Source organism: Cyprinodon tularosa, unplaced genomic scaffold, assembly GCF_016077235.1.
Source record: "Cyprinodon tularosa strain WSP-4 unplaced genomic scaffold, ASM1607723v1 ctg179, whole genome shotgun sequence".
In the NCBI taxonomy this organism is placed as follows: Eukaryota; Metazoa; Chordata; class Actinopteri; order Cyprinodontiformes; family Cyprinodontidae; genus Cyprinodon; species Cyprinodon tularosa.
In genome coordinates, this window is record NW_024038602.1 from 1,013,744 (window position 1) to 1,041,412 (window position 27,669).

Here is a 27,669-nt window from a genome sequence, read left to right on the forward strand (position 1 = left end):
TTCACAGGCTCAGCATCACTCAGTTGATTCAGCACCTTGCTAATACCACACACATTAACTGCAGCACAGATCAGAGGAGGAGTGCAGTTATGAGAGGGGAAGGGAGAGGGAAAGAGGAAGAGGGAGAACGTCTGTGTTGAGCAAATGTGTACACGGTGCGTCTGTAGTGTGTGTTTGTGAGTGGAAGAGGAACAGAGGCAGAGAATGTGAGAGCAGGAGGGAGAGAAGCAGCGGACGTGTGTTGGTGGGAGCTGAGAGGAAGGATGGCTGCTCATGTTTGAACTGCCTCACATGCTCTCAAAAAAGAAATCAGCAGAGCCATAGAAACACCCTGAGGGACGCATCTTGTTCATCATTTTTGGGGCGGCAGAAAAGACTGGGCAATGCCTGCTGAAGTGAAAGAGGTAAGTGTGTACTGGAATGGCTCTATTTGCTCTGCATCCTCCCTCTTTTTTAGCCCATCACTTTTTCTGCAGAGAACTGGCACTCTACAGCTTTGCTTTCTGCCTCTATTACGATGAATGAAAAAGGCATCACTTGCTTCACTCTCTTACCTCTCAGTGCTGCTTGGTGTGGTCTCCTTGTGCTTCTGTTGACATGATTCTAACATCTTTACCTCTTGTACCTGTGTGTGTGTGTTTGTGTTCAATTGCAAGAGGCAATGCATGCAACCTTAATACATGGTGGGGAGGGGGATAACTTTGATTGCATGGTCTCTGAGGGGGTTCATTCCGCACACACTCTGCCATGTTGTTGCAGGGAGACATTCAGTTTGACCATGCAGCATTTAACTAAGTGATGCGATAAGCAAGGAAAGGAAATGGAAACTTTCTCATTTGATTTTTCTCTGAGAAGTCGTTTCTATGCAGCTCGGTAATGTTAAGGTTAAGCATGACGTTATTGGTGTTTCTGCAGAACGCAAGTCTTTTAATGCACCTATAAGGTACCATTCCGACGCAGCTCCTATTTGCAGAGTGTCAATTCTCTACTCTTAAGGAATAAGCTCCACTGATTCAACAGATGCACAGATTTGCAAATGACTTGTTGTTGTAACAAAGTTGCAGTTATTATTTTCTATCATCACTTGACTGGTCATCTTTTTCATTTTTATCCCAGTTTAATATTTGTGTGACAGTCCAGCAGTTTCTCTTAAATAGGCCAGATCTCATTCAAGTGCAATTTTTTAAGGCCAATTTGCAAGTTGTCTTTTTCTTCAGAGAATAACTTTCAATTGCTTATGTCAGAAGTGGTTTCAATCAAGGTACATAATTCCTTCCCTTTAGTTGGCCTTGAAGCTTAAAGTTATTGTCTATTAGTATCTAACTCCTATCTCATTGTGTCTTCTGCTGTTTGGATTTTTACCTATAAGTCACATCAAAGTCAAAGCCATCAAATTAACCTATTTGTGTCCCAGAGCACACTACTGATGGTCCAGCGAGTTATTTAAATAAGCTTTGACCCACCTACTAGCCCAGCTTCCGCTGAAGCTTAAATTAGGCAGAGATAGAAGTACATAGAACTGTATTGTGCTTGCATCAGAAAATGTGGCAGCATCATCCTGTGGAAATACTTTGCATGGTTAAAATGAAGGGAAAACTTTGAGAGGTGGTATCCTCCTTCAATTCTTGTTGGAGAAATCACTAAATCCTGCACAAAACATGTTTCTCCATGTAGGGGATTTGGTGCTCATCTAAAGCAGACTTGGAGCAACTTGACAGACTTGTTAAGTTGATGTTGCAATACAAAGACACAGAAGGCAAACAACCATGCACACACACACTTCTAGATATGAAAATGTTTGTAAAGCCAATGAACTCCCAAGTCATGTTTCTGGACTGAAGTTGAAGGTCATAGTGCTTGGAGAGAACCTGCATTCATGGGGAGAACAAATAAACTCCAAGCAGAAATCACCAACAACTTTCTTGCTGCAAAGCAACGGTGCCATCAACATATTCACCATGTAGCCCCATTTATAGGTCACTCATTCCTAAATTTCCTTCTTCAGAGATTAGCACAATTGATTTAGATGATAGAAAAGCTTTACACACCACCTTTGTGACAAAGATGCACAATAAAGATGCCAATGATTCCTGACATCACTGGGTGATGTGGTATTTTATTGTGCTGTTGAAGCATCACAAGGCCAGATCTGCAGTTTCACAAAGCCAAGCCAAGCAGCACTTAACTTAGATCTGAGGCAAATGCAAGTCATAGTTAATACTAGACAATAAGACCCCGCCTTTAGCTGGCCATGCTGCTCAGAGTCTTTGTGATGATGCTCTTTGTCTTTGGATCTCACATCTATTTGCCTGTTTCTGTGTAAGACACATCTGATTCAAAGTCTTCAGCTTGACATTTTTGGCTTCAAGAGTACTCTAAGTGAGTTATTACTCACACAATGGCCAAATGTCCCTGGGGTTTAAATCAGATAGAGTCAGCATCAAGAAAGCCCCTGTGGTGGCAGTATCATGCTGCGAGGATGCTTTTCTTCTGTACTGTTAAAAGGATAATAACAAAAAAAAAAAAATAAATTTGTGATTAGTTGTGTATCATCTTACTTCTTGCAAATTCTTTTTTGCAAAAGGTCAGATGAAGTTAATGGGGGACATTATGATTTGCACACATTACCCAATTCTCCTCTTAAAAGATAAATACATTTGATTCATATGACTGCTCAGATGGTAGAAAATGGTTGTCTGCTAGCTGCACATTTGCACATAAATGTTTACATTTTTACATTTTCTAAAAATGCTTTAATTATTTCTGTTCTCTATCTAGACATCATCATGATGCTCGATGTCCCCTTCAAGATTAAAAATGTTGAAACATTCAGAAAAATCCACCCCTTTTCATTTAACATGCTTTTTTTTCTGCAAAAGAAGTTGTGTCAAGGATAAGAAGATTTTAAGGAAGCAATGGGGTTTCCGCTGGAGAAAATCTAATACTGTTCCACTTCAATACAGTTTCCATTTGCAGTACACAGATTCTCCTTCAAAATCATGAACCCCCTCATTCAGCAGATTGCACAGCTTTGCAGGCGAGTGTGGTGACAAAGTTGTTAATGTTTTCTGACATCGCTTGGCTGATGTCTTCTTTTATTGTCCTGTCGAGGCAACACTCTGTCAGCTCTGCAGTTTCCTAAAGAGTCTTTTTTCTTCAAACGAAGCTGCTCTTACATTGGCTCTAATTTGGTGCAATCCAGTGTACCTGATTTTCAAATTTATTTCTTATTTTAATTAGACATTTAAGTTTATATCTGGCTTCACATCTCCATAATTTCAAAACGGACCTCAGCTGGCCTTTATGCTAAAAGTTGATGAGAACTGAACGCCATTTGTGGTGTTTTGACACAGACCTACTGTTTTGTTTTTTTTGCCTTTAAGCCGGCTCCAAACCAGAAGCTTCCACCTGACCTATTTGGCTTCAAGAGCGTACTCAGTGATGGTGCAGTGAGTTATTTAAATAAGCTTTGACTCATACAGTGGTCCGGCCTTCCCTGAAGCTCGAATCAGACAGAGAAAGCAGCACACAGGCTCGTGTCCAGCCTGTTATCATCCTCCAAATCCTTAATCAAGCTGTCTGTAGAGGACAGTGGCACCTCGCCTGTCTCCTGGCCAAGCATTCATTTAGTGCCGCCTAACAATATCCAATCAGCCTCCCCCAGAGGTGATCAGACCAGGATGATCTCTCTCCACTGCCAGTGTTTCCTGGTTGGCCCTTTTATCTCCTCTTCCCTCCGACATGTTTTTGTACAGGGATATGAGAGGGCTCTTGTCTTTTGTGAGGTGTTTGAAAATCAAGCTCTCTCCCTCTCCACTTCCAGCCGTCATCTCCCTACAGATTTAATGTGCTGGAGTTCAGATTTTGTCTTACTGTTTGGTTGGACTTTTCAGCTTTGGAAAATGATAATTTGTAGAAATTAATCAGTTTATCTGCTTCTAATCTCAGCAGATGCTTCAGCATATTGAAAACAAGCCCGTGGGGCTTTTCTGGTGGGATTATTACAATCATTTTTCAAAGTGAAAGATCATTTAGTTAATGCAGAAAGCATTCAAATAAAAAAAAAAAAGACTAATGAAGTGTTCAGTGAAGAGGTGCATTTTTAGATGTACTGCATTTTTTTCAAAGGTGGTTTGTATCGTTATTGGGGGAATTCAGCTGCATCAGAGGATCTGTTTTGCATTCAGATCAATAGAGCAACAAATCCAGTTTTTGTGAACTTTGTAAAAAGAATTGGATCATTAAATGTGTTTAAGGGCCTCTGGTTGTTTTTATTTTCCTTTTTAGACCAAGATTCTAAATAATTAATCCTTAAAGCGTAATGCAATGCAATATAATGAAAGGGAGAGGGAATTCAACTTGTGCATAAATTAAACAAGGGTAAACGAAAGAAATAACACAAATACGGTTTTGTAAAAGTATTAACACCAGTGTATTCCACATTTTGTAACAGATCAGAAACATGAGTGTATTCTGTTAGAGTAATAGTTGGTTAAAACTCTTGCAGTTGAGACCTTCTCTTTCCCTTTTTGAAAGCTGTATTTAACAGCCATCAAAAAGATCTTACAAGCTTAGAATAACGTTTTATAACCTATGCCATAAATACCTCCACAGCTTTCTCTGTGGCCTTTATATTGCCTTCCTTCATAATGCTGTCTGTTCAATGATGTTCCTAAGCAAACCTTTACGGCCAGAATGAGAACAGCTATATCCATATTTTGAATAAACCACTCAACTAATCAGGTGACTTAAAATAAGCCCAAATTCATACACATACTGTACTTTTCAGATTTGTTTTGGCCAAAGAAACACATTTTTCTACTGGACCTTTATGCATAACTTTGTCTTGATTTACCTAAAGTACCGTTTTAGTTGCAACGGGACAAAAGGTGAGGAATTTCCAGTGTTTTTAATACTTTTCCAAAGCAAGGTCGACATCTTACACTAAATGCAGTGGCAGTTCTTCAAAAACTGGCTTCCTGGGTGCACCGCTTATGAAAACTGAAGTTTCATAATCAGTTTAGAATAATTAAGTTTGACCTGTCTGAATATTGCAGTTTCCCATGCGTTTAAGTCTATTACTCTCAAAAATATATGGTTGAAAATACATTCTGTTTTGCAGGGTTTTATAGATTGAATAAATATTTTACCCATTTACTGCATTTGAATGAACTCAGCTCTTTCAGAACCAACCAGGTAAGATTTGACCAGTAAAAATATGTTGGTAAAATCCTTTATAGTACAGCGTTTCAACCCTTTAGTTTAGCGCAGAATAAACCAACATGGATTTCTCTATTGAGGAGTGTGCTATTATAACGTGTCACTAACTAAATAGGCAAAAAAAACCAACAGAAAACTTGTTCTGAGAGGCCCTAAAAAGCCTTTGTTACTCCCTGACAGTATGGCAGCCTTAGACGAAGATAATGGTGCCCAAGTTTATTACAGCGTTGTCCCAAATCTTCCATAAAAACATAACATAGTGAGGATAAAATGAAAGGCTCCACAAATAACATTCAACAGTTTGGCCTCCACTTGCCGACAGACAGCCAGACAAATAGTACATGTGTTATATTTTCACCAGTGGAGTTGACCTACTAAACTGCACCAGAGCGGCATGGTACAAATAAATACGGCAAACAAAAGCAGCAGGAACAACAACAAAACAAGTAGCTTCAGCTTTTCCCTTATGTTCATAGCAATCTGGGTTGAAACACAGATGACAAATCTCAAAATGTATTCCTTTTCTTTTTGTGTTTTTAGTCTCAACCTTTGAAACTCTTGTCATAAGAAAGCATTCCATTAGGTGTTAGACATTTTAATAAAAGCAGAGAATGCTGGCCAATTGCTTAATCAATTTCATACAGGCAAGTAATTACTCAGTGCAAGAGGAATAGAGCCAAGGCGTCCAGGAATGACCCATTGTGGCTAAAATAAATGAAATCACACTCCAGTGACCAAGTAAATAAGAAGGCAATTTTCTGCTTACTTAGCAGATGCCAAATGATACTGATCACGCTTTCTTACACATCAGATTTATATCTTCAAGTTACTTATTATGGCCTCTCTTTGATTTGCAATAAAAAGGTATATTTTAATGGTTTGGTTGAATGGTAATAGGAGTTTTTTTTCCTATCTTGAGTCACAGATTTTCTTATTTTGTCTGATTATTTCAAGGATCCCACAAAGCTTACAGACCGTGGAGGAGCCTCTGAAAGGCCCTGAGCTTTTCCACGCAAAAATTTTTGTGCAGTTTATCACACACGATCAATGCAAAACCCAGAGCACTATGAAGATGAAATAAATCACACATATAGTAAGAAACAGGAAGTTACTAATGGCAAGGCAAGGCAAATTTATTTGTATAGCACAATCCAGTACAAAGACAATGCAAAGTGCTTTACATGATTAAAATATAGGAAAATAAAACAGATTCAAAGCAAGTAGGAAAAAAAAAAAAAAAAAAATGCAGAAACAAAAAAGAACATTAAAAACAGTTGGACTAAAGGAAATAAAAAGTTGAACTAATGATGTTTCAGTTGAACTGTTTAACTAGAACAGTCGAAGGCAATCCTAAACAAATTTGTTTTTAGTCTTCATTTAAAGGAACTGAGGCTTTCTGCACTTTTACAGTTTTCTGGATAACTAATGGATAACAGTGGTATCTGTAGCATGGTATTAGAAAATCAATGAGGTTTACCATATATCAAAGCAAAGTATAACAATTAAAAACAATAAGGATAAATTTTAAATGTGGTGTAATCGATTTTAAAACACATAAAAAAAGGTTTAAAATGAAATTATTCCAAACCTGAAATAATATCTTTTATATAAAACATTAAATTTAAAGTTTTATGGTCTTTAGCCACTTTTTAATGGTGTTGGTTGTTTAATAGAAATACTGAATAACTTTGTTAGCAAACTTTCTTTTTTTATTATGATATGCTCTTATGAGTCACAAAATTACTATACTTGAATATATATAGCACCTGATCCCTTTAATATCTGGTTAAAGGAAATTGTAAAGCTCTTAAACCAAATCGCCCAGGACTGGGGATCAGCTAAATATAGATCTATCCCTTATACTAAAAACCTGAATCAAACAGCCTAACTACCACATTAGCAGCAGTCAAGCCCAGCTAATGAGCTTCTATTGGAGTCAGGTCTATTGAAGCAGAGACACATCTAAGGTACAGGACACCGGCCCATGAGGATCTGAGTTTGAAACTATTTTCTTAAATTCCAGTTGCTAAGACCTGTTTCTATAGCACAAAAATAGAAACATCATCCTTCATATCAAATCATCCATATTTTTTCTTAGTGGGGAAATGTATGTAGGACAGAAGCAGAGTAAAAAGGCAAGTAAAAGTACATTTCACGCCTGATTAAGACAAAAAAAAAAAAATATATATATATATATATATACAAAAACCTCACACAAAGCTAGGAATCTTAAATTCAAATAGAGAATGGATTCAGTTAGTTGTGCAACATGACTGGTTGATAAGAAACAAAGAAAATGCACATCTCTAATTGTGCCTGAAAAAAAAAAAACACAACCAACCATTTACAGAAAAGAAAATAAGGAAAATGATCAAGTAACATCATAGTTGTTAAAACATTTATTGAGATTGCTGGGGCAGAGATGATTTAAAGGCTGACATCTGCTGAGAGGAAGGAACTGCAATAATGCTAATTTGTAATGCAGCAATGATTTCAGTAAAGGAGCTCTCTAGTTCAGATCTCCAGTTCTGCAGCCTTTAGGTGGGTCTCTGCTACAACACACCTAAAATTATGAGCTTATTAGCAGAGCTCTGCGGAGCATGACTGCATGCTAAGGAGGTAATTTAGCCATTTCAGGCGTTTAGAAGCAGATAAACATCTACTATTTGCAGGACACTGAGACATTAAAACTGAAGTTTGAGACCTGTGTTTGGGATGCCATCTAGCTCTTTCTATTCAAATATTGGCTATGCTTGATTATGCTTGTGGTTTGTAAGTGAGATTGTGCCTATATTTCTTTGGGCTGGAGCATGTATGTGTGCAGAAACAAAAACAGAAGAAATCTATGAAGCGGTAAAGAATTTTTCCCAGCATGCAGATTAAACTAAGTTAATTTAGTCCAAAATAATCAAACCTTATGTTTAGTTTCAGATATAATAGACTAAATCCCAATCTTCTTTGTTGTAATATTTTTTAATTAAGATAATCAATCAATGTCAACTGGTGAAGCATTTTCCTAGAAAAGAGAAAAGTCAGCTGCTTGTTTGGAGTCATTTAGTTTAAGGTAATCCCTCAATCTGAGAAGCATGTGGCAAGAGCGGAAAAGAACAACATCCATTTTATCAGGAGGAAAGTCTCAATCAGAACTAAGTGGAGTTAGGATTCATGAAAATCAGTCACTGGTAAGCGTCAATAATCTTGAGTGTAGTCATGAAACCATAATGGTAAGAAATTGATAGCAGCAAAAGCACCATTAGTTTCTTCATCCAGGTTAGAAACACAGCTAATAACAAAAAAGACTGAGCAATGAGTTCTTTCTATGAAATGAAAAACAAGGAGAGAACATAAAGGTGATAGGAAGCATAGTTTTGTTAGGGACACCTTCGTTAAGAGACACAGCTAAATATAGAGGAAGCTGTATTTTCTATGTCGATTTGGTAAAAATTCTTTAGCATGAACTCAAATGTTTGACGGTCCATTTTTACACCAGCCAATATTGTATGTTGCGAATTTATCTCTATATTTGTTCAGTGTTTACTGAGCCTGATGGACAATATACCAAAAAAGAAAAACTTAATATAAATAACAGGTACTTACCCACAGTTGTATTTGTTTTTTATAGGAGCAGAGTTTGGAGGGTCCATCTCCACTGTCTTTGCCCCAGGACACTAAAGAGGCAACCAATGAAAACCCGACAGCCACAGACGAACTGGACACGCCCACGTCCATCGCCTCAGTGATGACCTCAACCAATGAAAGCTCCACAGAAACTGACACCCCGCAGCAGACTGACTCTGAGGTTCATAAAACTTGCTGAAAAACCTGTTTTTGTCTTAAAAATTCATAGAAAACTAACAATATTTTTGCAGTTTTGGAACAAAAAAGCTAAAATTCCAATGAATTTCCCACACTTGAAAATCAAATTTACTCTAATCTATCTTGCTATGAAACACAGGATGAACCTCTGTTGTTTCACCAGAGTCCTATCTAGACTAAGGGAGATTTATTATTCTTTGGCATGAAAGCAGAATTCATAATTTATTAGAAGGCTTAGAAAGCCAAGGATGTGCTGAAAAGATGATGATTAATAGTGGCTATGAGAAAAGGGATGGTACTCTATGTATGGTTGAAACAAAATGCTAATTACAGTGCGAGCATCAAAAACTTGCTTTGGCAATTCCAAGTATACTGAGATTATGTACTTCTTGTTCATAATGTAAGCAGCTACATCAAGTGGCATTTTCAGAATAAGACAAGAACCCTGCAGACTACTTAGGCAAATTAGGTTTTAAAGACTAGGGCAGATCTTTTTGTTGTTGTTGACGGGAAACATTTATGTATATTGTTGTGGCGGATGCATTTTTTGTAGGAGTCCAAGGCTGTGGAACAAGAGGGTGAAAAGGCTCCCAGTGAGACCCAAGAGGGGTTTAAAGAGGAGAACATCCTCCCATCAGATACTCCAGATCTCACATTGGCTCAAGAGGCTACAGAGAACACATCGACTGAGAAACCCACTACTGAGGCAAATGTTGAGCCAAACACAACAGCCAGCAACACTACCACTGCAACAGTTCTCCCCCAGTCAGCACTGCCGTCTGGTGAGCCTCATCCTGTAAACCCAGACAGCCAGAACAGAGTCTACGCCCTCCCTGATGCCTTCAGGGGCATTGGAGGCGATGTCTGCGCGGGATATGGAAGCCTTTCACGTTTCGGCCTTCATGGCTACTTGCCCACCAAAAACTTCCAGCCCGGCGCCCACTACACCTTACCGTTCCTGAGGGACAGCTATGCCTCAACAGGCCTCAGCAACCAGACAGAAGACAACAGAGAAAGTCCTCTGGATGTGAAGACTGACCTGCCAGGCGCCGGTTACCACACACTGGGAATCCCCCAGTTTAGACCAATTACCACTATGGAGCTCCTTAGGGAGCCCTCGAGAACCAGGTGAGAGGATTTTCTACAACAGTAAACATTTTGAAAACCCAGAAGAGTTTTAATTTAAAACTCTTGTTGATTGTGTTGAGTATGCAAAGTCTTCCTAACAGGTAAATCTTTCTACACATCATAAAAAACTTTCATGTCATCTGAACACAGCCTTGCCGCTATAAAGTAAGGTAGTAGCAGCATCATATGATATTTTCCTTCATCAGGGGAAGATTGGCAGATTAGAAATGACTGAATATGGATAGAATAAAGTACAGTTTAAACCTGAATGAAAACCTAACAGACTACCTATATGTTGATCTATAAACAAAAAACACCAATAACAAACACTGGAGTTAGAGGCATGATAAATCTGAAAATGTTCGAGCAGTTTTAATTGGAAATGTATTATGTGCTTTTAGCTAGAAGGGAAAGATAAACACCTCTTTTAGAAAGATATAGCCATGCGTCTTTTAATGTATCTGAAGGGTTTCTAAGAGCGAAGTGTGCATGTAATGGAAGAAAAAAGGCTTTATGAGTGCAATAAAAGATTATTTAAGATTCTTTTTAATTACTTACTACATCATAAAACTTATGTGACCTCACTGCCCTCAACAGTATGCAAATTAGCATTATAAACCAAGACAATGCATACATGGGGCTACCAACAGTTAATCTATGAAATCAATAATTCTTTTTTGTTTTTTTTTCATTTGCTTGCTTTGACAAAAACCTATGTCAAACTCTATGGCTGCACACATCCGGAGGATGCAGCTCAGCTCCGATCCTTTCAGTCCGGGTGGATAATAACAAGACAGATGGACAGCAGTTAAGCTGCAACTGGTATCAATCAGGGATGGCAGTCTGCTGCTGCAAAGTTGATAGATAAGGAGGTTTCAAGTGTTATTGCCTGCCAGAAGCTTTCCCTTGGCCTACACAAGAGTGATAGAACTGTTTACAAAAGAAGCACCAAACCGTAGTCTTTTGCACAAAGAAAGCTGTTTTATTCAACATGTACATAGTTAGACCTTCACATTTCTTGCTACTAACTCAATGAGTGGGTTGTCATTGTTTCGTTTTTCTTTTTTTCTATAGCTGAAGGATTATGAAAAAAAAATCAGATCCTTCTCCTTTATGTAAAGCCCAGTTGCAACACCTAAAAACAATTAATCACAAACGACATGCGGCAGATACATTGCAAAAGAACGTCAATCTGAAGCATATAAATTGAATACATTTCCATTATTTGAACTAGTTTATAGTTTTTTTTATCTTGGTAGAAATTAATTATATAAGAGAAATCATTAAACACCTCAGTTTAGAGTTGAAAATATTTTTTTTTTTACTAAAAAGTAACCTTGGCAGCAAATGTCTTCTAAATTGTCAGACAGCAAAAATGGAGTTCATGAATCAAACATGTCAAAGGTTTAATGAAAAGGCTCATGGGATGTTGCAGGTTGTTATTTTAATATTATAGCAAAAAAAGGAATTCCAATACTTTATGATTAATTTATTGTTTCAGCTTTTAACATACACTATATTGCCAAAAGTATTTGCTCACCTGCCTTGACTCACATATGAGCTTAAGTGACATCCCGTTCCTAATCCATAGGGTTCAATATGACGTCGGTCCACCCTTTGCAGCTAGAACAGCTTCAACTCTTCTGGGAAGGCTGTCCACAAGGTTTAGGAGTGTGTTTATGGGAATTTTTGACCATTCTTCCAGAAGCGCATTTGTGAGGTCGCACACTGATGTTGGACGAGAAGGCCTGGCTCTCAGTCTCCGCTCTAATTCATCCCAAAGGTGTTCTATCGGGTTGAGGTCAGGACTCTGTGCAGGCCAGTCAAGTTCATCCACACCAGACTCTGTCATCCATGTCTTTATGGACCTTGCTTTGTGCACTGGTGCACAGTCATGTTGGAAGAGGAAGGGGCCAGCTCCAAACTGTTCCCACAAAGTTGGGAGCATGGAATTGTCCAAAATGTCTTGGTATGCTGAAGCATTCAGAGTTCCTTTCACTGGAACTAAGGGGCCAAGCCCAGCTCCTGAAAAACAACCCCACACCATAATCCCCCCTCCACCAAACTTTACACTTGGCACAATGCAGTCAGACAAGTACCGTTCTCCTGGCAACCGCCAAACCCAGACCCGTCCATCAGATTGCCAGATGGAGAAGCGCGATTCGTCACTCCAGAGAACGCGTCTCCACTGCTCTAGAGTCCAGTGGCGGCGTGCTTTACACCACCGCATCCGACGCTTTGCATTGCACTTGGTGATGTATGGCTTGGATGCAGCTGCTCGACCATGGAAACCCATTCCATGAAGCTCTCTGCGCACTGTTCTTGAGCTAATCTGAAGGCCACATGAAGTTTGGAGGTCTGTAGTGATTGACTCTGCAGAAAGTTGGCGACCTCTTCGCACTATGCGCGTCAGCATCCGCTGACCCCGCTCCGTCAGTTTACGTGGCCTACCTCTTCGTGGCTGAGTTGCTGTCGTTCCCAAACACTTCCATTTTCTTATAATACAGCTGACAGTTGACTGTGGAATATTTAGGAGCGAGGAAATTTCACGACTGGATTTGTTGCACAGGTGGCATCCTATCACAGTTCCACGCTGGAATTCACTGAGCTCCTGAGAGCGACCCATTCTTTCACAAATGTTTGTAAAAACAGTCTGCATGCCTAGGTGCTTGAATTTATACACCTGTGGCCATGGAAGTGATTGGAACACCTGATTCCAATAATTTGGATGGGTGAGCAAATACTTTTGGCAATATAGTGTATATTCAATTAATAGTATTTTGAACAAAACAGGCAACATTTACCCCAATATAAACATAAACAATTAACTCAAATTCAGGGTTTATGGCAATGACCAGATACATAATAGATACTTTAAATAATACTTTTATTAAACAACATGTCACATATAATAACGTCACAAAAGATTAGACTGAAAAATCTCATTAAGCACATAAAAAAGATAGGGCTTTATGTTTGTGCAAAGAAGCTGCCTTTTTTTTTTTTTTTAGCTTACTGCCATCTGTTGTGGATCAAGTTGAAATATGTATCGTAATCAAACAAATCAGTGTTTCAGATCTACAGTCTGTTTGAAATAAACGGATAACAAATGGTATCAGTAAATGATGAAACGGACTTTCCACATTTTCTGAGCAACAAGCGCATTAGCCAGACTCTGTGAGTGTGTTGGATCCTGTATCAGGTCCCTTGGTAAAATTATTTTACACTTCACTGCTCAATTCTCTATACTCTACTTTGTCTTCTGCACTTTTCCCTTCAAAGCCAATTTTAGTGGGCATAGAGAGACACTTAATTCCACTCCTCTCCTCTCCTCTGCACAGTATTTCTTTTGAGATGGTTGTATAACCACAACTTTCAGTTATCAACCTCTAAAGAGTGCCACAGTACCAGCATGACAGCTAGCTCACACCATCCTTCACCAAAATGACTGGAAAAATATCCAACTGGTAGTTTTATTCTCATGTACTTACATTTCTCTTGTCTGCTTTTTAATGTTGAGCATGTGGCTTTAGGCTGCTACCTCATTGTGAGTTACTGAACAAACCAAGGTTTTAGAAGCAGCACCAGAAAATCTCAATCTTTTGTTCATAAGATGTGTTATAACTGAGACAGAAAACAATGAAACCTGTGTGACTGTCAATCTTAATAAGAATAATGAGAATATCAGATTATTATGCTAATAATCAGAATTATTAGGATAATAATTCTGATTATTATGCTAATAATCAGAATTATTAGGATAATAATTCTTAAATTGATATACATTTAAGCACCTCAACAAGATGTTCAGAATGGTAATTAGTTTTGGATTGACTGGCATAGCTGGAAACATTAGGCTTAATTTGGAAGTTTTGACTGATGTTAATCCATGATGCAGCCATTTTGGTTTTCTGAGTCAGTCATGGGAACTTAGCCTTTTTAATATGACTTAGAACTAAAAAGGTGAATGCTATAATTATCTGAGGGGTTATGGATGGATGGATGAATGGATGAATGGAGGGAGGGAGGGAGCGATGGATTGATGGATGGATGGAGGGAGGGAGGGATGGATGGATTGATAGATGGAGGGAAGGATGGATGAGGAAGGGATGGATTGATGGATGGAGGGAAGGATGGATGAGAAAGGGATGATGGATGGATAGATGGATTGATGGAGGGAGGGAAGGATGAATGGATGGATGGATGGAAGGATGGATGAGGAAGGGATGATGGATGGATAGATGGATTGATGGAGGGAGGGATGTATGCATGGATGGAGGATGGGGGGGATGGATGAGTATCAAAGAACCTTTACCCTGAACCAACAGGGCTTAAATTGGGAGAGTTTTAAAGTTGATAGCGAATTCAGATGCCCAGATATTTAATTTAAGACATAAAATCACAAAAAAAAATCATCCACAAATACATACCGTTGAGTCCAGATCAAAGTCTGAAATTTACATAGATAGAGAAGCTTTGTAAGCTTCTGATTAACAACATCCAGGTTAACAGAGGTAAGTCTTAGGACACTTTAAGCACAGTGCTTCCCTATGGAAACCATTAGAACAACAAACTAAATAACAAAAAAAAAACATATGCCAGAGATTGTTACACCTCCTGAAGTTTGGTTTATTCTTGGGTAATAATTTGCAAGTCATGTGTCAATCTTTGCTTCCTCCCTTACAGCTGATGCAAAACGCAGCTGCTGGTCTTTTAACTGCTACTACAAAATATGACTGTATCACTCCTGCCCTGGGTTCTCTCCACTGGCTGCCTGGGCATTTTAGAGTTCATTTTAAAAGTTTTTAACTGCCTAAATAACCTTGCCCCATCTTACCTCTCTGAGCTTCTACACCCCTACTTGCCTCCTCGGTCCCTCAGGACAGCAGAACAGCAGCTCCTGCAGGTACTGTACCAAGGTGTTAGGAGGAAGCTCAGAGGGGCCAGAGCCTTCTCTATCGCCGCTCCTCATTTATGGAATAGCCTCCTGCTGCAAATTAGGGAGGCTCCTTCCTTGACAAATTTTTAAAATACAGCTCAAGACTTATTTTTACTGCTGGCTTTTAACAGGACAGGACTTAATTGTTGTGACGCAGTTTATCTAGCTTAAAAAAATCTTATTCTTGCCTTATTATATATTTTTATGCTGTATTTTATTATTTTATTGTGTTTTATTGTTTTCAGCTATGTTCAGCACTTTGTTTTGAGCTGTAGCTGTTTTAAAATGATTATGATGATGATATCCAGATGCCTGAAGATTTCCCATTCATGTGGCCAAAATAATTGTAAGCAAGTAAGGACACAGTGCGGATGTCAAGCAACCATACAGAAGGAGCTTTTCTCATCCTACTTGAAGTTCAACACCTAAAACAATGGGCAATAATGACATTTTTAAAACTCAGCAGTCATTTTATAAAGTTGAAAAAAAAAGGACTCAGAGGATGAAAATCAAAAGGTCAAACTTAGCAATTGCCAAAAAAGTAGAAGGCTTTTTTGAATAGGGAATTTTTAAGGTGGATCCTTTGGACAGATCATTTTTTACTTTTTTTGTGTTGGACTGCATTGCCCTTTATTAACACCCCAAGATTTTTATTGCATTTTGATTTCCTTAAGAGGCAGCAGAATGAGGGGCTGGACCAGCTCGCTTGTTTTTGTAGCCCTTTCGGGCCATTTTTTACACAGCTAATTAATATAGGTAACCTACTGTAAATCCTGTAGGTAATGTGTTAAGGAGCATTACAATTTCAGATAAAAAAAATTTTTTATCCAGTATTAAATTACTAGGATACAAATATATATTCAGTTCTCTCCATGAAAGACTCTATCATGAATTTTATTTATTAAATGTAAACCAACTTGTGTCTTTGCAGAAGTGGCTATGATGATGCATTTATGGCCCAGCTGGAAGGGAACCTGAATCCTTTCTTCCAGGCCATGTGCAGAGCACAGACCCTGCAGGTGCCCCACAAACGCAGCAGTATGGTAAGCCTGGATAGCATCAGAAGAGACCCACGCTGGAGAGACCCCAACCTGCATGAGGTGATCTCCATGCTCAGGCACCCAATGGACCCGGTCAAGTCCAATGCAGCTGCCTATTTGCAGCACCTGTGTTATGAAAACGACCTGATCAAACAGGAGGTTCGGCAGCTGAATGGGGTGCCAATCCTGGTGGAGTTGTTGGACCATCCCAAGCCTGAGGTCCATCGTAAGGCCTGTGGTGCTTTGCGCAACATATCCTATGGGAAAGACCACAACAACAAAATGGCCATCAAGAGCTGTGATGGCATCCAAGCTTTAGTTAGACTGCTGAGGAAGTCTAGCAGCATGGAAGTCAAAGAGTTAGCTACAGGTACAGGGATATATTTTTCAGCCACAGGTAGAGACTTCTCTACTTTTAGAATGATTTCTTAAACATCTTCATTTTTTCAATAACCCTGCAGGCACTCTGTGGAACCTCTCATCACATGAACCCCTAAAGATGACAATCATCAACCAGGGACTGCAAACCCTGACTGATGAAATCATCATCCCACACTCAGGCTGGAGGAGGAGAGACTCTGTTGATGCATCTAAACCGCTGAGTGCTGAGTGGACCACCGTCTTCAAGAACACCACTGGATGCCTGAGGTAAAGCACAGCTGCTGTCACAGATTTAAAAAGTGTTTGTAAGGATTCCTGTAACAGAGATGTTTCTGTAGGAATGTCAGCTCTGATGGAGCAGAAGCTCGACAGAGGCTGAGGGAGTGTGAGGGGCTGGTGGCAGCTCTGCTTCATGCCCTGCAGTCAGCAGTCATCAACAAGGATGCAGACAATAAGGTTGCTCAAGTAATCATTAAGATTTTAGTCTACTACCATAGAATAGAGTAACTTGCATTAAGTTGATTCCAACATTTATAACATCAGAGGAAACCAATAAAAGCATGAAGGCCATTTTAATAAATATGAAGTATCACTTTTGCTTCAAGGGGAAACTAAAATCTTGGCTGATATGTTGGAACATACATATGCATCACCTTTGATAGAAATTATTTTTCACTTGCAATTTAGTCGGTGGAAAACTGCGTGTGTATCCTTCGAAACCTTTCCTATCACGTTCATAAAGAAATCCCAGGAGCCGAGCGATTTCAGGAGCCCCATGCTGGACATCTGATGAGAACAGTGGGGCATCAGAAGAAGAAGAACGAGCCTGAATGTTGTGCAGGGAAAAGACCCAAAGGTTTGTAAATTAAATAACGGCTAATGAAGAATTCGATTATCTTTAATGTTTGCAAAGCAAATGTCTTTTTCTCTCCAATATATAGAGTTATTTTTTTTCTTGACTTTCAAAGTACAAATCTCAAGCTTTATTTGTCCTTCCCTCAAGCACCACATACTGCATTGAACAAGCGCTTTTTTTCATCTGTGAAATGTTCTGAGCGAGGCACATTCCCGAGGGACTCGGTCGAGGATTCATACTCACTAAAGTGGACTTTTCCTTCCTTTTCTGATGCAATGCACTTGCAGTTGGAATGAACATTTATTAATTAATTAATATCAGTGTCAGTGATGCATTTTAAAAGGCGGATGTTTCCTTCCTAATTTACAGTTTTTATCCGGTTGAAGTTCTATACTTCTATAGATCTATACCTGCACTGGCATTTTTTTTTTAAACTCTGTGGTATGCAGCAAATCTAAGAATTTTATAAAACTTGGATATATTTAATGAATACTCTAACAATGATAATTCCCAAACTGAGTTGTTTATTCAATTAACGCCTCTTATGAAATACATTGCAAAAGTATTCATATACCCTTAAACTTTGACTTATATATACATATTCAGTATTTACTCCCCAAAGACATACTTTGTGGAGTCTCCTTTTGCTTTTATCAAAGCAGAAGCTCTGTGCGCCTTCAAATATTTGGTGTTTTATTGTTGGAAAGCAGAACAAACTCGTCTGAGTTTGTTCTGCTTTCTGAAATAAGTAACACCTGTGAAATATGTATTCACAAGTGATCAAAGATTCTCATTTGAATGCAGGTCTGGACTTTGGCTGGGCTATTCTATCTCACATATATGCTTTGATGTGTCTTTGTCCCTGCTGAACAAAAGCATCCCCCTTTTCTTACTACTTTAGTTCAAGAACTGTTTTCTTCTGGCCCAGAATTTCATAAAAGCCAGATTTGTTGATTCTAACACCTCCGGCGTGGATCTCTGCATCTCCTCAAATGTTATCACTGGCCTCTGTGGAGCTTCTCTGATTAATGCTTTCTCTGCCCATTGTGTCTGTTTTGGTGGACAGTCATGTGCTGGTAGCGGTCCAGGTGTGTACGTTTCTCCACAGCTTTATTATTACTCTGTCAACAACAAGCCTTTATGTGGCCTTGATTTCTACATCCATTTTTGGTTTGCAGATTTTGTTTGTTTTGTTTCATAAAACAAACAAAGAAGTTGTTGGACATTTATGTCCGCAGTAAGATTGCAGGATTATTTATTTTCAAAATTCAATTCGTTAACAGTTGATGCACAGTTATAAACAATGATATTTTTTTCTTCATCGAGAAAGATTGGAGTTATTTCCAATAGTTGATTTATTGCTCTCCTGAAAACTACAGATTACTCAAACTGATCCAATCAGCAACTCAGTGTGTCGCCACATGGAGGAGCTCTGCTTGCTTCTCTAGCTCTATGTTCCTTTGCACCACAATCTAATCTATGACATTGTTCTTTTCTTTTTCTCCCTCCAACCTGGGCTCATCAGAAGAGTGGTTCAGTCAAGGTCAGTCTGCCAGCTATGAGAGAAAATCTTCAAAGCAGTGGATACTGTGAATCAATGCTGCTGTGATATTTTTTTCTGCTGTCTGTATCTGCCTGCTAATGAAAAGAAAATTGGTGCTTGTGTTTGTGTGCATGTGTGTTTATCTGTGACGTATAGGTTGGAAAAATGGATTTATGGAGAGGAAATACAACACTTTGGATTTACCAAAATGTGCAGAACTGATAAAAGGTACAAATAAAACATAGACTTCAGTTTAACTTTCAAAAAAAGGAGTATCTTCATCAAGGTAATGACTAATAGATACAATATAATATGTGTATTCTATTAAATAGCCTTTATATGGCTCATCATCATCATCATCTTCCTCCTCGTCATCATCTTATAGTACTCAACCTTTCTGGCTCTAGCTGCTTTCTGGACTCTTTCTGCTGTATAAGCATGACATTGGCATGGCCTGGGAAGGAACTCATTTAGATGCAGCTCCACACATCAGCACCTGCACCATTAAAGCAAAACGACCAAACATCCGAGCTGCTGAGAGCATTTTAGTTTGCAGCACAGAGAATGACAGAAATACAATGCTGGCACTGGCCGGGCTTTAAACACTTGCATGTTTTATCTACTCCACATGTCTTCCTTTGCAAAAATGGGGAGAAGAAAACCCATGGTGCTGCAGGCATGTAGCTCTGACTGCCATTAAAACAGAGATCAGAGCTTAGCTAATGCCTCCTACGCTGCAGCCAGTAAATGCAAATCAGACTGACAATCATGTTACAGTTCAGGGTCAGCCTTGTACTGTTATACTTGTCAGCCATCCAGCTGCCTACATTGGCTCAGTGCAAAATAATCAGTTCATGAGTCTGCTACAGTTGTATTTTCTATTCAATGTTGTCTCATTTATTGCACTCTGTATATGTGTCTACTAACCTACAATCTACAATCTAAACTTTACTTAAATAGAAGACAATCTAAAGCTTAACACAGTGCCTTTCTAAAGAATCAATGTCAATTGAAATTCTTCACATTTATTTTACTTGCAAACATAAAAGTCTGGATATTTTAAGAGGACATAATGGTGAAATGGAAGAAAAGTTACAGAAGCAGTCAAGCAACCCCCTGGTAACACCAGAGGAGCTACAGGGGTTCATAGCTCAGGTGGGAGAACCTGGTGACAGCATACTAATTGTTACTTCATTCAACATAATGGCCTTTCTCTTACTTTCAGTAGATGTAGAAAAAATAAAAGCCTTAGAAAGATAACCAAGAATGCTAAAAATTTTTTTTTTACAAACTTATGAAAAAAATTTTGCAATGTCTATAAAAATCCTCCAACATAACATTTAAGAAAAATTTGCATTGAAACAGAAAAACAAATAAAACCACATGAAAACCTGGAACATCCGGTCAGTGACAAATGCCATATTCATAGAATATGATGTGTATTGAAATATCAGAGATGGGTTTAAAAGTCATATTATCAATATTTAAATAAACCATATCACAATATATATTGATATTGAAATACTGTTCAGCCCCAATAAGAGGGTGATCCAGTCAAGGTAGACCATTCAAAGTGCTATATTTGTTTAAACTGGCAGTTAGTATCACCTAACATAGTACTCCCAAAGAAAATCTTGCAGGGAAAGTAAACGACCTGAGGCAGATTTTATCTTCCCACAGGACAGCACTAAACATAGAGCAAAAGCTGCTTTATAATCCAATGATTTGGATCAAATCACATTCAAATCTCAAATAGCCCAGGCAAAGTTCAGGAGGAAATTCAGCTGAGAATCTCTGGCAAGTCTTGAAATGTTCTGCTTACAGATGCTCCCCATCGACCATGGATGAGATAGAACTATTTTAAATTGAAGAATGTGCAAAAATGTAGAATAAAAAAGGTGCAGAGGGATTTTCAACAAACCTTTCTATAAAGTTTTTACACAGGGTCGTTTTATGTGCTGAAAACCAATGCACAATGTATTTTTATTCGTTACCAATTATTGAACACAATATAAGCCCTTCCATTTCACAATTATGAAGCTCTTTCTGGTCGTCCCCCCACCCTTAAAAAGACAGAGTTTGTGTTTGTGCCAGAGGTGGATAATCCAGGTCCAGAAGGTTAAAAAAAACAGCCTAGTTTTCCTTAATCCTGATCACTTAACCAGGTGATTATTCCTCGTTCTGTATTGGAGCTGGGAAAACAAATGGTTGAAACTAATCTCTGTATATGCTTTTTACTCTCTTGAACCTGGATTATCAATCTTTGTTTTTTGCATCCTGATAAAATAGGCTAAATTAAAGTGGTTTTCATAAAATAGGTTAAAAACGATTGACTTTGTTTCCTTATTTCTCTTGAAGGCTTGGATCTGCTGTACCAGCCGGAGGTGGTGAGGCTTTACCTCTCTCTTCTTACCTGCAGTCACAACCACAACACCCTGGAGGCAGCTGCAGGAGCGCTGCAGAACCTCGCTGCGGGACACTGGGCTGTAAGCAAATGGAAAAGTTCAAAGTTATTTTTCATCCCCTAATTACAGGAGCTTTATTCAGGTCACATGGAGTATTATTCACAGCACATATGGCTGATTTTACTTCGATGCTACACTCTCTGCTAAGAATGAGCAATTATGTAGGTGAAGTCACCACTGCTGCTGTCACTGTTTGTAAACATCATCTCAGTGTCTTAGGATCAGATCCAGGACGTGCTTCTTGTCAGCATGGTTACTGTCTCTGCTGTTCAGCTTGAGGACCGACTTAAAATAGAACTGTACTGAAATAAAGTACTATGAATAAAGTGTAAAAATGCCTGTGCAGTGAAGGGTCAAACAAGACAATTTCTAGAGGCCAGAAGTAGGGGGGCCATGAGTATCCGATGCTTCTTTTCTCAGTTGGCCCCTTTTGTTTTTTTAGGTGGCTTCATTAATCAGCCTAATGTAAATGTGCACTGACCTTGTCTCCAGCCAAGATCATCAGGAAAAAAAACATCAGCTACAACTGAATTTTCCCTTAGAAGCGCCATATGTCTGCATCTAAAATAAAACATGAGAATATCCTCTGAGTGTAAAAGTGATTTAAAGGGGTCATAGAATGATTATATAGGGTATTTGGTGCTGGTCCTTAAGGTCTCTGAGAGGGTGGGGAACATTGGGTGGGCTGAAAATGGCATATTTGCTGTTCTATGAGCCGTAATGCAAGCCTGGTTGAAAGCCCTATAATGAAGTGACAGGTTTTCTTCCTTTTATGGTATGTTCATGAATATTTAGATGAGCTGGGCACTGATTGGTTGGTTTACAACGAGCAAAGCTCCTGAGCAATGACACATCATAGCAACAAGCACTCAGTCACTGAAACATTGAAATTGTTGATATGGAAGGGTGACCAGACCAGATTTAGGGGAAATTCTAAATCAACAGAGATTTTGGTCCACTACAGTGCAGCACGTAGTCGAAACACCGTGCACTCCAACCGAGCCGTCAGCTCCGGCGCTGGTCTGGGAACTCCGGTGGACGGCAGCAGGGAGCCAGCGGGGATGGAGGAACTGAACCCGACCTGGTGACAGTAGTCTGCCTTACCGGTCCCGTGCCCCCCTTCTCCGGCTGAGGACGGGCCGCTCATGCTGAGCTCCGGTCCAGTCAGCGGCCCGGCAGTCGACACTGCCCCTCCACACCTTTGGCCAGTGAACCACTGGGCTGGTCTGTACTGTATGTCAATTTCGGGACGTGACAAAAATACAGGCCCGAACCAAATAAGGCAACATCCAAGAGCTTACGGCAACCCGGGGCTTCGTTTGGATTCGCCTGTTTCATGGTGGAAGTTTAGAATTGTGAGATTTACATAGAAAGGAGGTGTCGATGGGGTTTGAACTTCTCTGTACGTCCATTTCACCAACTGAACCATCGTTATTCATCTATGAAAATTTAAACTCGGTTTTGCATTCTATGAACCCTTTAAGACTTTCAAGATCCTATGATCTTTCAATCAGACACAACAAAGGTTGAAACAATTAATCAGATTAATCATGATGAATTGATTATTCACTGCAAAAATGATATAGAAATAAGTAAAAATGTCTTGAAAAAAGTATATTTACTCTTAATTTTTAGTAGGTAAATGAGATGATTTAGCAATGGAATGAGTATTTTTACACTTAAAATAAGATAATTAAATAAAATGCACTTAAAATAAGACAGTGCAGTTTTTTCTTACTTTAAATGTCATTTGTCTTGTTCCATTGGTAAAGTGTCTCACTTACCTCCTAAATCCCAGAAAAAAAATTACTTATTTTAAGTAAAAATTACTTATTTAGATTTCTACTTTTTCAGTGTTGAAATAATCTTCAACTAATTTAGTAATCGATTAATCATTAAATGGAGTATAGAGACTTTAAAACATGCCTTTACTGATAGAGCAGTAATTATACCAAAATTGTAAAAAAATATGTGAACATTTTGCATTTAAGATAAAAAAATTGATTTCATCTGTCAATATCAGGACTTGCCAAAGTCTTGTCTAAGTCTAGACTTGTCTAAGTCTAAGTCTAATATGCTCTATCCAGGACTCCTCAAGTGGAATCCTTTTAGTTTCACCTGGTTTAATTTCATAAAAATCTTCTTTAAGGAAACTTTGGTTGTCCAATTAATAATCGATTAATCAAAAACATAATCAACAGAATAATCGATTTGCAAAATAATCATTAATTGCAGCCCTAGATACAACCAATCAAATCACAAAGAAATGTTTCCAGTTACAAGTAATGCAACAAAGCTCCTCTCAATATTTCTTTAATCCTTTGAAAGAATCAAGGATTTGATTGAGGCAACAGACTGGTGTTTCTTACAGTGGTCGAGCTACATTCGAGCCACAGTGAGAAAAGAGAAAGGACTTCCAGTTTTAGTGGAGCTGCTGCGCTCAGATGTGGACAAAGTGGTGCGAGCAGTGGCCATCGCTCTTCGCAACCTCGCCATTGACAGAAGAAATAAAGACCTGATCGGTAAAGCATTAAGACTCTCAGCTTCAATGACAGTGGTCAACATCTGCAGACTGACAGCACTCTGCCCATATGTCTGTCTGTTACAGGAAATTACGCTCTGAGGGACCTTGTCGCTAACTTGCCCTGTGGGCAGCAGCACCCTGTGAAAAATCTGGAAGGAGATACGGTGTTGTCTATTCTGAACACGATTTACGAGATCATCACAGATAACCCTGAAAACGCTCGAGTTCTCATACAGGGTCATGCTGTGCAGAAACTGGTGGCTATAAATAAGTCAAGGTATAAACACATGATGGAGAAATTTGACATACATTTCAACCAGTGATAGTGATTTTGAAGCTAGAATTCTAAAAGTGGATTTAATAGAATGTGCAAAAGATTCAGAATCTCTGAAAATGTCACACCTTAGGGTTAAGAGTGCCTCATATTTACCACCAAATAATCCTCATCTGTACAAGAAACTGTTTTTGTGCAGATGAGGATTTTTTTTTTCTCATTCACCATGCTTTCTAAAACCATATGTTTTCAGCCAATCGGCACGAGAGACCAAAGCAGCTTCACATGTACTTCAGACAATATGGGCCTACAAGGAGCTAAGACACACCCTGATTAAGGCGGGATGGAACAAGAGCCACTTTAAGGTATTTTACTTAATAAAACATTTTTTTTAACACAAAACATACCTTAGGCAGGTTGTTGGTAGAGATGAACCGATCCAATACCTGAATCGGATATCAGCACAGATATTGACTAATTAGCTGGACTGGTGGACGAAGTACTCAACTGTAGTACTTGAGTAAAAGTATTGATACTCATAGTCAAATCTTACTCATTTACAAGCAAAAGTAACTCAGTCAATAATCCACTCAAGTTAAAGTATTAAAGTACTCACTTTTCTCCTGAAAACTACAGTACTCACTCACGTAAGTACTCAAACGTACATGCATTTTAAAGTACTTAAGTTTTCAAAAATACAAATTCCATTTTTTTATATTTATACATTTTAGCATAATTTTCAGAATAATTTTAAATAGCCTTGTAATTTTCAGAAACCATCTGATATATTGATGCATAGAAACACCTGCTACAAATTCTACACCATCTGTGAAGAACTTCAATATAAAAATCCCCCCCAAAAAACAATGACAGCTATTTCCAACTTTATTTATTATTCAAAAACAAACCAAAAAGCAAACAGGAGAGTCTTGATTCTCCTTGCACTGTCACTATGGAATAGAGGTTTATGTTCGAATCTATACCACGAAGAAACTACAATAAAGCTCTGCTTTGACAACTCATCATACTGAACAACTTGGCCTCATGGCAACAACTAACACCTTAATAAAATGTATAAACTACAAATAATATCTGCACTGAGTTTTTATGGAATTTGTGGAAAGTCATGCAAATCTTTAAAACAGTGGTGTCCAAATTCAGTCCCAAAGGCTGCTATCTGTCATGTTGAAATTGCATTTCAAAAAAGAAAACAGCAACAGTGGATTACAAAGCTAAACTGAGCCACAAGGAACGAGTAACTAGCAGCTTATTATAAATGGAGAGCAGTAGAAAGTACAATATTCGACTTTGAAATGTAGTAGATAAAAATTTATAAGTAACCCCCAAAAATGACTCAAGTTAAGTAAAGATACTCAAAAAAGTACTTAAGTAAAGTTATCAAGTAAATTTACTTTATTACTTTTTTACTGGATTTGATATCAGAGATCCAATCCAGTGCACTTTAGATTGAACTGCTTTTTCTTCTTTTTGATGATTACGTTTTAATAAATAACAACAATAAATTTATATCTAAAACATTTTTTGTCAAGGCTAAAGCCCTCATTGACATTATTTACGGTTAATTCATTCAACAGTTGATTTGGATTGGTATCGAGTATTAGCCAATGCCCTCAGCCCAGGTATTGGTATTGGATTGGATTTCAAAAAACTGGATCGATGCATCTATATTTGTTAGCTTATGGTTGGTTTGACTTGAGTAGGTTAGGTTTGTTGACTTTATTTACCACTATAGAGCAGCTAAGGGACTCACATCTGAAGCAAAAACAAATACATTTGAATGAATCATTGTTTATAATCCAGAATCCAGAAACAGAGAACCATGTAAACAATAAGTTGCAGAATACCAGGGCACAAGATAACTTCATATGTCTAATAAGCTAAAGGTGTGATATTTAATATGTTTGAATTTAATATGATATCTAATATGTATTTCCTTTTTAAAGCCGACAGCTTCAGGGGTAACTAAAAAAAACAAGAATGGAAAACAACAAAACAGTGATGACATCACATTGCCTCTCATGGAGAAAAGCCAAGGTTAGAAACTTTTTCACATATATTCAACCTAAATGATGATAAAAGGCACTATTTGATGTCATGTCACCATCTGCTCCAGATGTGTATTCCACCTTAGAGCCAAATGACCGAGTTGCAGACGGAAAGGGGCCTGTTGTGGAAAGAGATGCTCCACAGGTGATCAGATTTCTAAATTATTTAATCTTTTAATGTCAAGATTACTTAATTAATGATTCCAGATGATGACATACATAATGAATCATCAGGATTCCCTTCTTGTGTTTCTTACGGTAAATGACCTTTTTTTTCTGACACAGGCGATAAGTGAGAGAAAACACTTCATCAGAGCTGGCAGGCCTGCAGTGGGCCTCATGGATAACAAACCTCCCCCGCTGGACTCATGGGTGTGAACTTGACAACACGTCTAGTCTAGCTAGTTAAATCCTTTAGAGACACTTTCCGTTGTTGAAATGCAAATCTGTGTCATCTGTTCATTCTTGTAAATTTTAAAAGTTTAAAAGCTTTTTTTGTTTACAGAACTTAACGTGCCAAACACTTATATGTATTTAATCTGGAGATTAGTTGGTAATAGACATTATTGGTTTAAGATTTAGGATGATTTCTGTAAGCCTGAAACATACAACTGATAACATGTTATGTATGAAGTAGCCTGAAATATGCAAACTGTGGTGAATCATGACTCCAAAGATCATAAAACATGTACAAAGTGAATATGACAGTTTATTTACAGTACACAGTACAAATAGTTTGATTTAGTGAAAAAAAAATACATGGCTCTTTTTTATTGTCCACTTATAGACTCTGGACCTATGATCTGAAAAAGTATAAAAACATTTTTTAGTCTCTGATCAATTTAGAGTACTGGCTGTTATTTATCACCCAAAACGTTTGGAATTCAGTTTTGATAAATCTTAGCAGACACACTTAAAATTAATTGCATTTGTTATAAAGAAAGGCAAAAGAGGATTGTACATGTGTAACAAAGGACTGTTAATATTCAAAATAAAGGCATTTATATTGTAATGTTTATTGTAATACCTATGTTATTAAATAATAGCTATTTATGTGTCTTAGCTAATGCTTATAAATAATACATCTCTGCTTTGCAGTGGTCCTTTTTGCATTGCAATGTTGAATGAAAATAAAATAAATGCTGTGCATAGTTTCTCATTTATATTTGTGTCATATCTTAAACAGCTCTGGTTTTATAGGTTTACATGAATTTAGGATTACCTTAAATGTCATGGTTTTAGACGACCATCTTCTGTTTGAAATGTTTTTACTCTAAGCAGGAAAGATCATACGACATTTTAACAATTTAATTCAATTAATTTTATTTACATAGCACAGAGTCACAACACGTTGCATCTACAAGCAAATTACGGAGACACATCAATCAAATCACTTGGTGAGATTTGTTAAAAGCTT

The 27,669-nt window shown here is 38.2% G+C and overlaps 1 protein-coding gene across 2 annotated transcripts; it reads left to right on the forward strand.

The window, feature by feature from the left end:
* On the forward strand, positions 1 to 27,415 carry LOC119781537 (armadillo repeat protein deleted in velo-cardio-facial syndrome-like). Of its 2 annotated transcripts, XM_038282032.1 has the most exons (16): positions 1 to 404; positions 8,843 to 9,019; positions 9,590 to 10,164; positions 16,035 to 16,513; positions 16,605 to 16,791; positions 16,863 to 16,980; positions 17,212 to 17,380; positions 18,906 to 18,923; positions 19,080 to 19,151; positions 21,282 to 21,409; positions 23,760 to 23,910; positions 23,997 to 24,189; positions 24,440 to 24,551; positions 26,151 to 26,241; positions 26,321 to 26,397; positions 26,538 to 27,415. In XM_038282032.1, the coding sequence occupies exons 1-16, from the start codon at positions 384 to 386 to the stop codon at positions 26,628 to 26,630; spliced, it is 2,661 nt and encodes an 886-aa protein (XP_038137960.1). In that variant the 5' UTR covers positions 1 to 383; the 3' UTR covers positions 26,631 to 27,415. The 2 variants fall into 2 exon arrangements, with proteins under 2 accessions (XP_038137960.1, XP_038137961.1); XM_038282033.1 differs by lacking the exon at positions 19,080 to 19,151 and having other exon boundaries at positions 2 to 404.
* The last annotated feature ends 254 nt before the right edge of the window (positions 27,416 to 27,669 follow it).

Excerpts from the sequence above, each read along its gene's own strand:
- LOC119781537 (XM_038282032.1), top strand. The coding sequence starts at position 384 with ATGCCTGCTGAAGTGAAAGAG. Across the intron at positions 10,165-16,034 it reads AGGGAGCCCTCGAGAACCAG|AAGTGGCTATGATGATGCAT; the intron begins GTGAGAGGATTT and ends GTGTCTTTGCAG. Across the intron at positions 24,190-24,439 it reads GTGGCTATAAATAAGTCAAG|CCAATCGGCACGAGAGACCA; the intron begins GTATAAACACAT and ends ATATGTTTTCAG.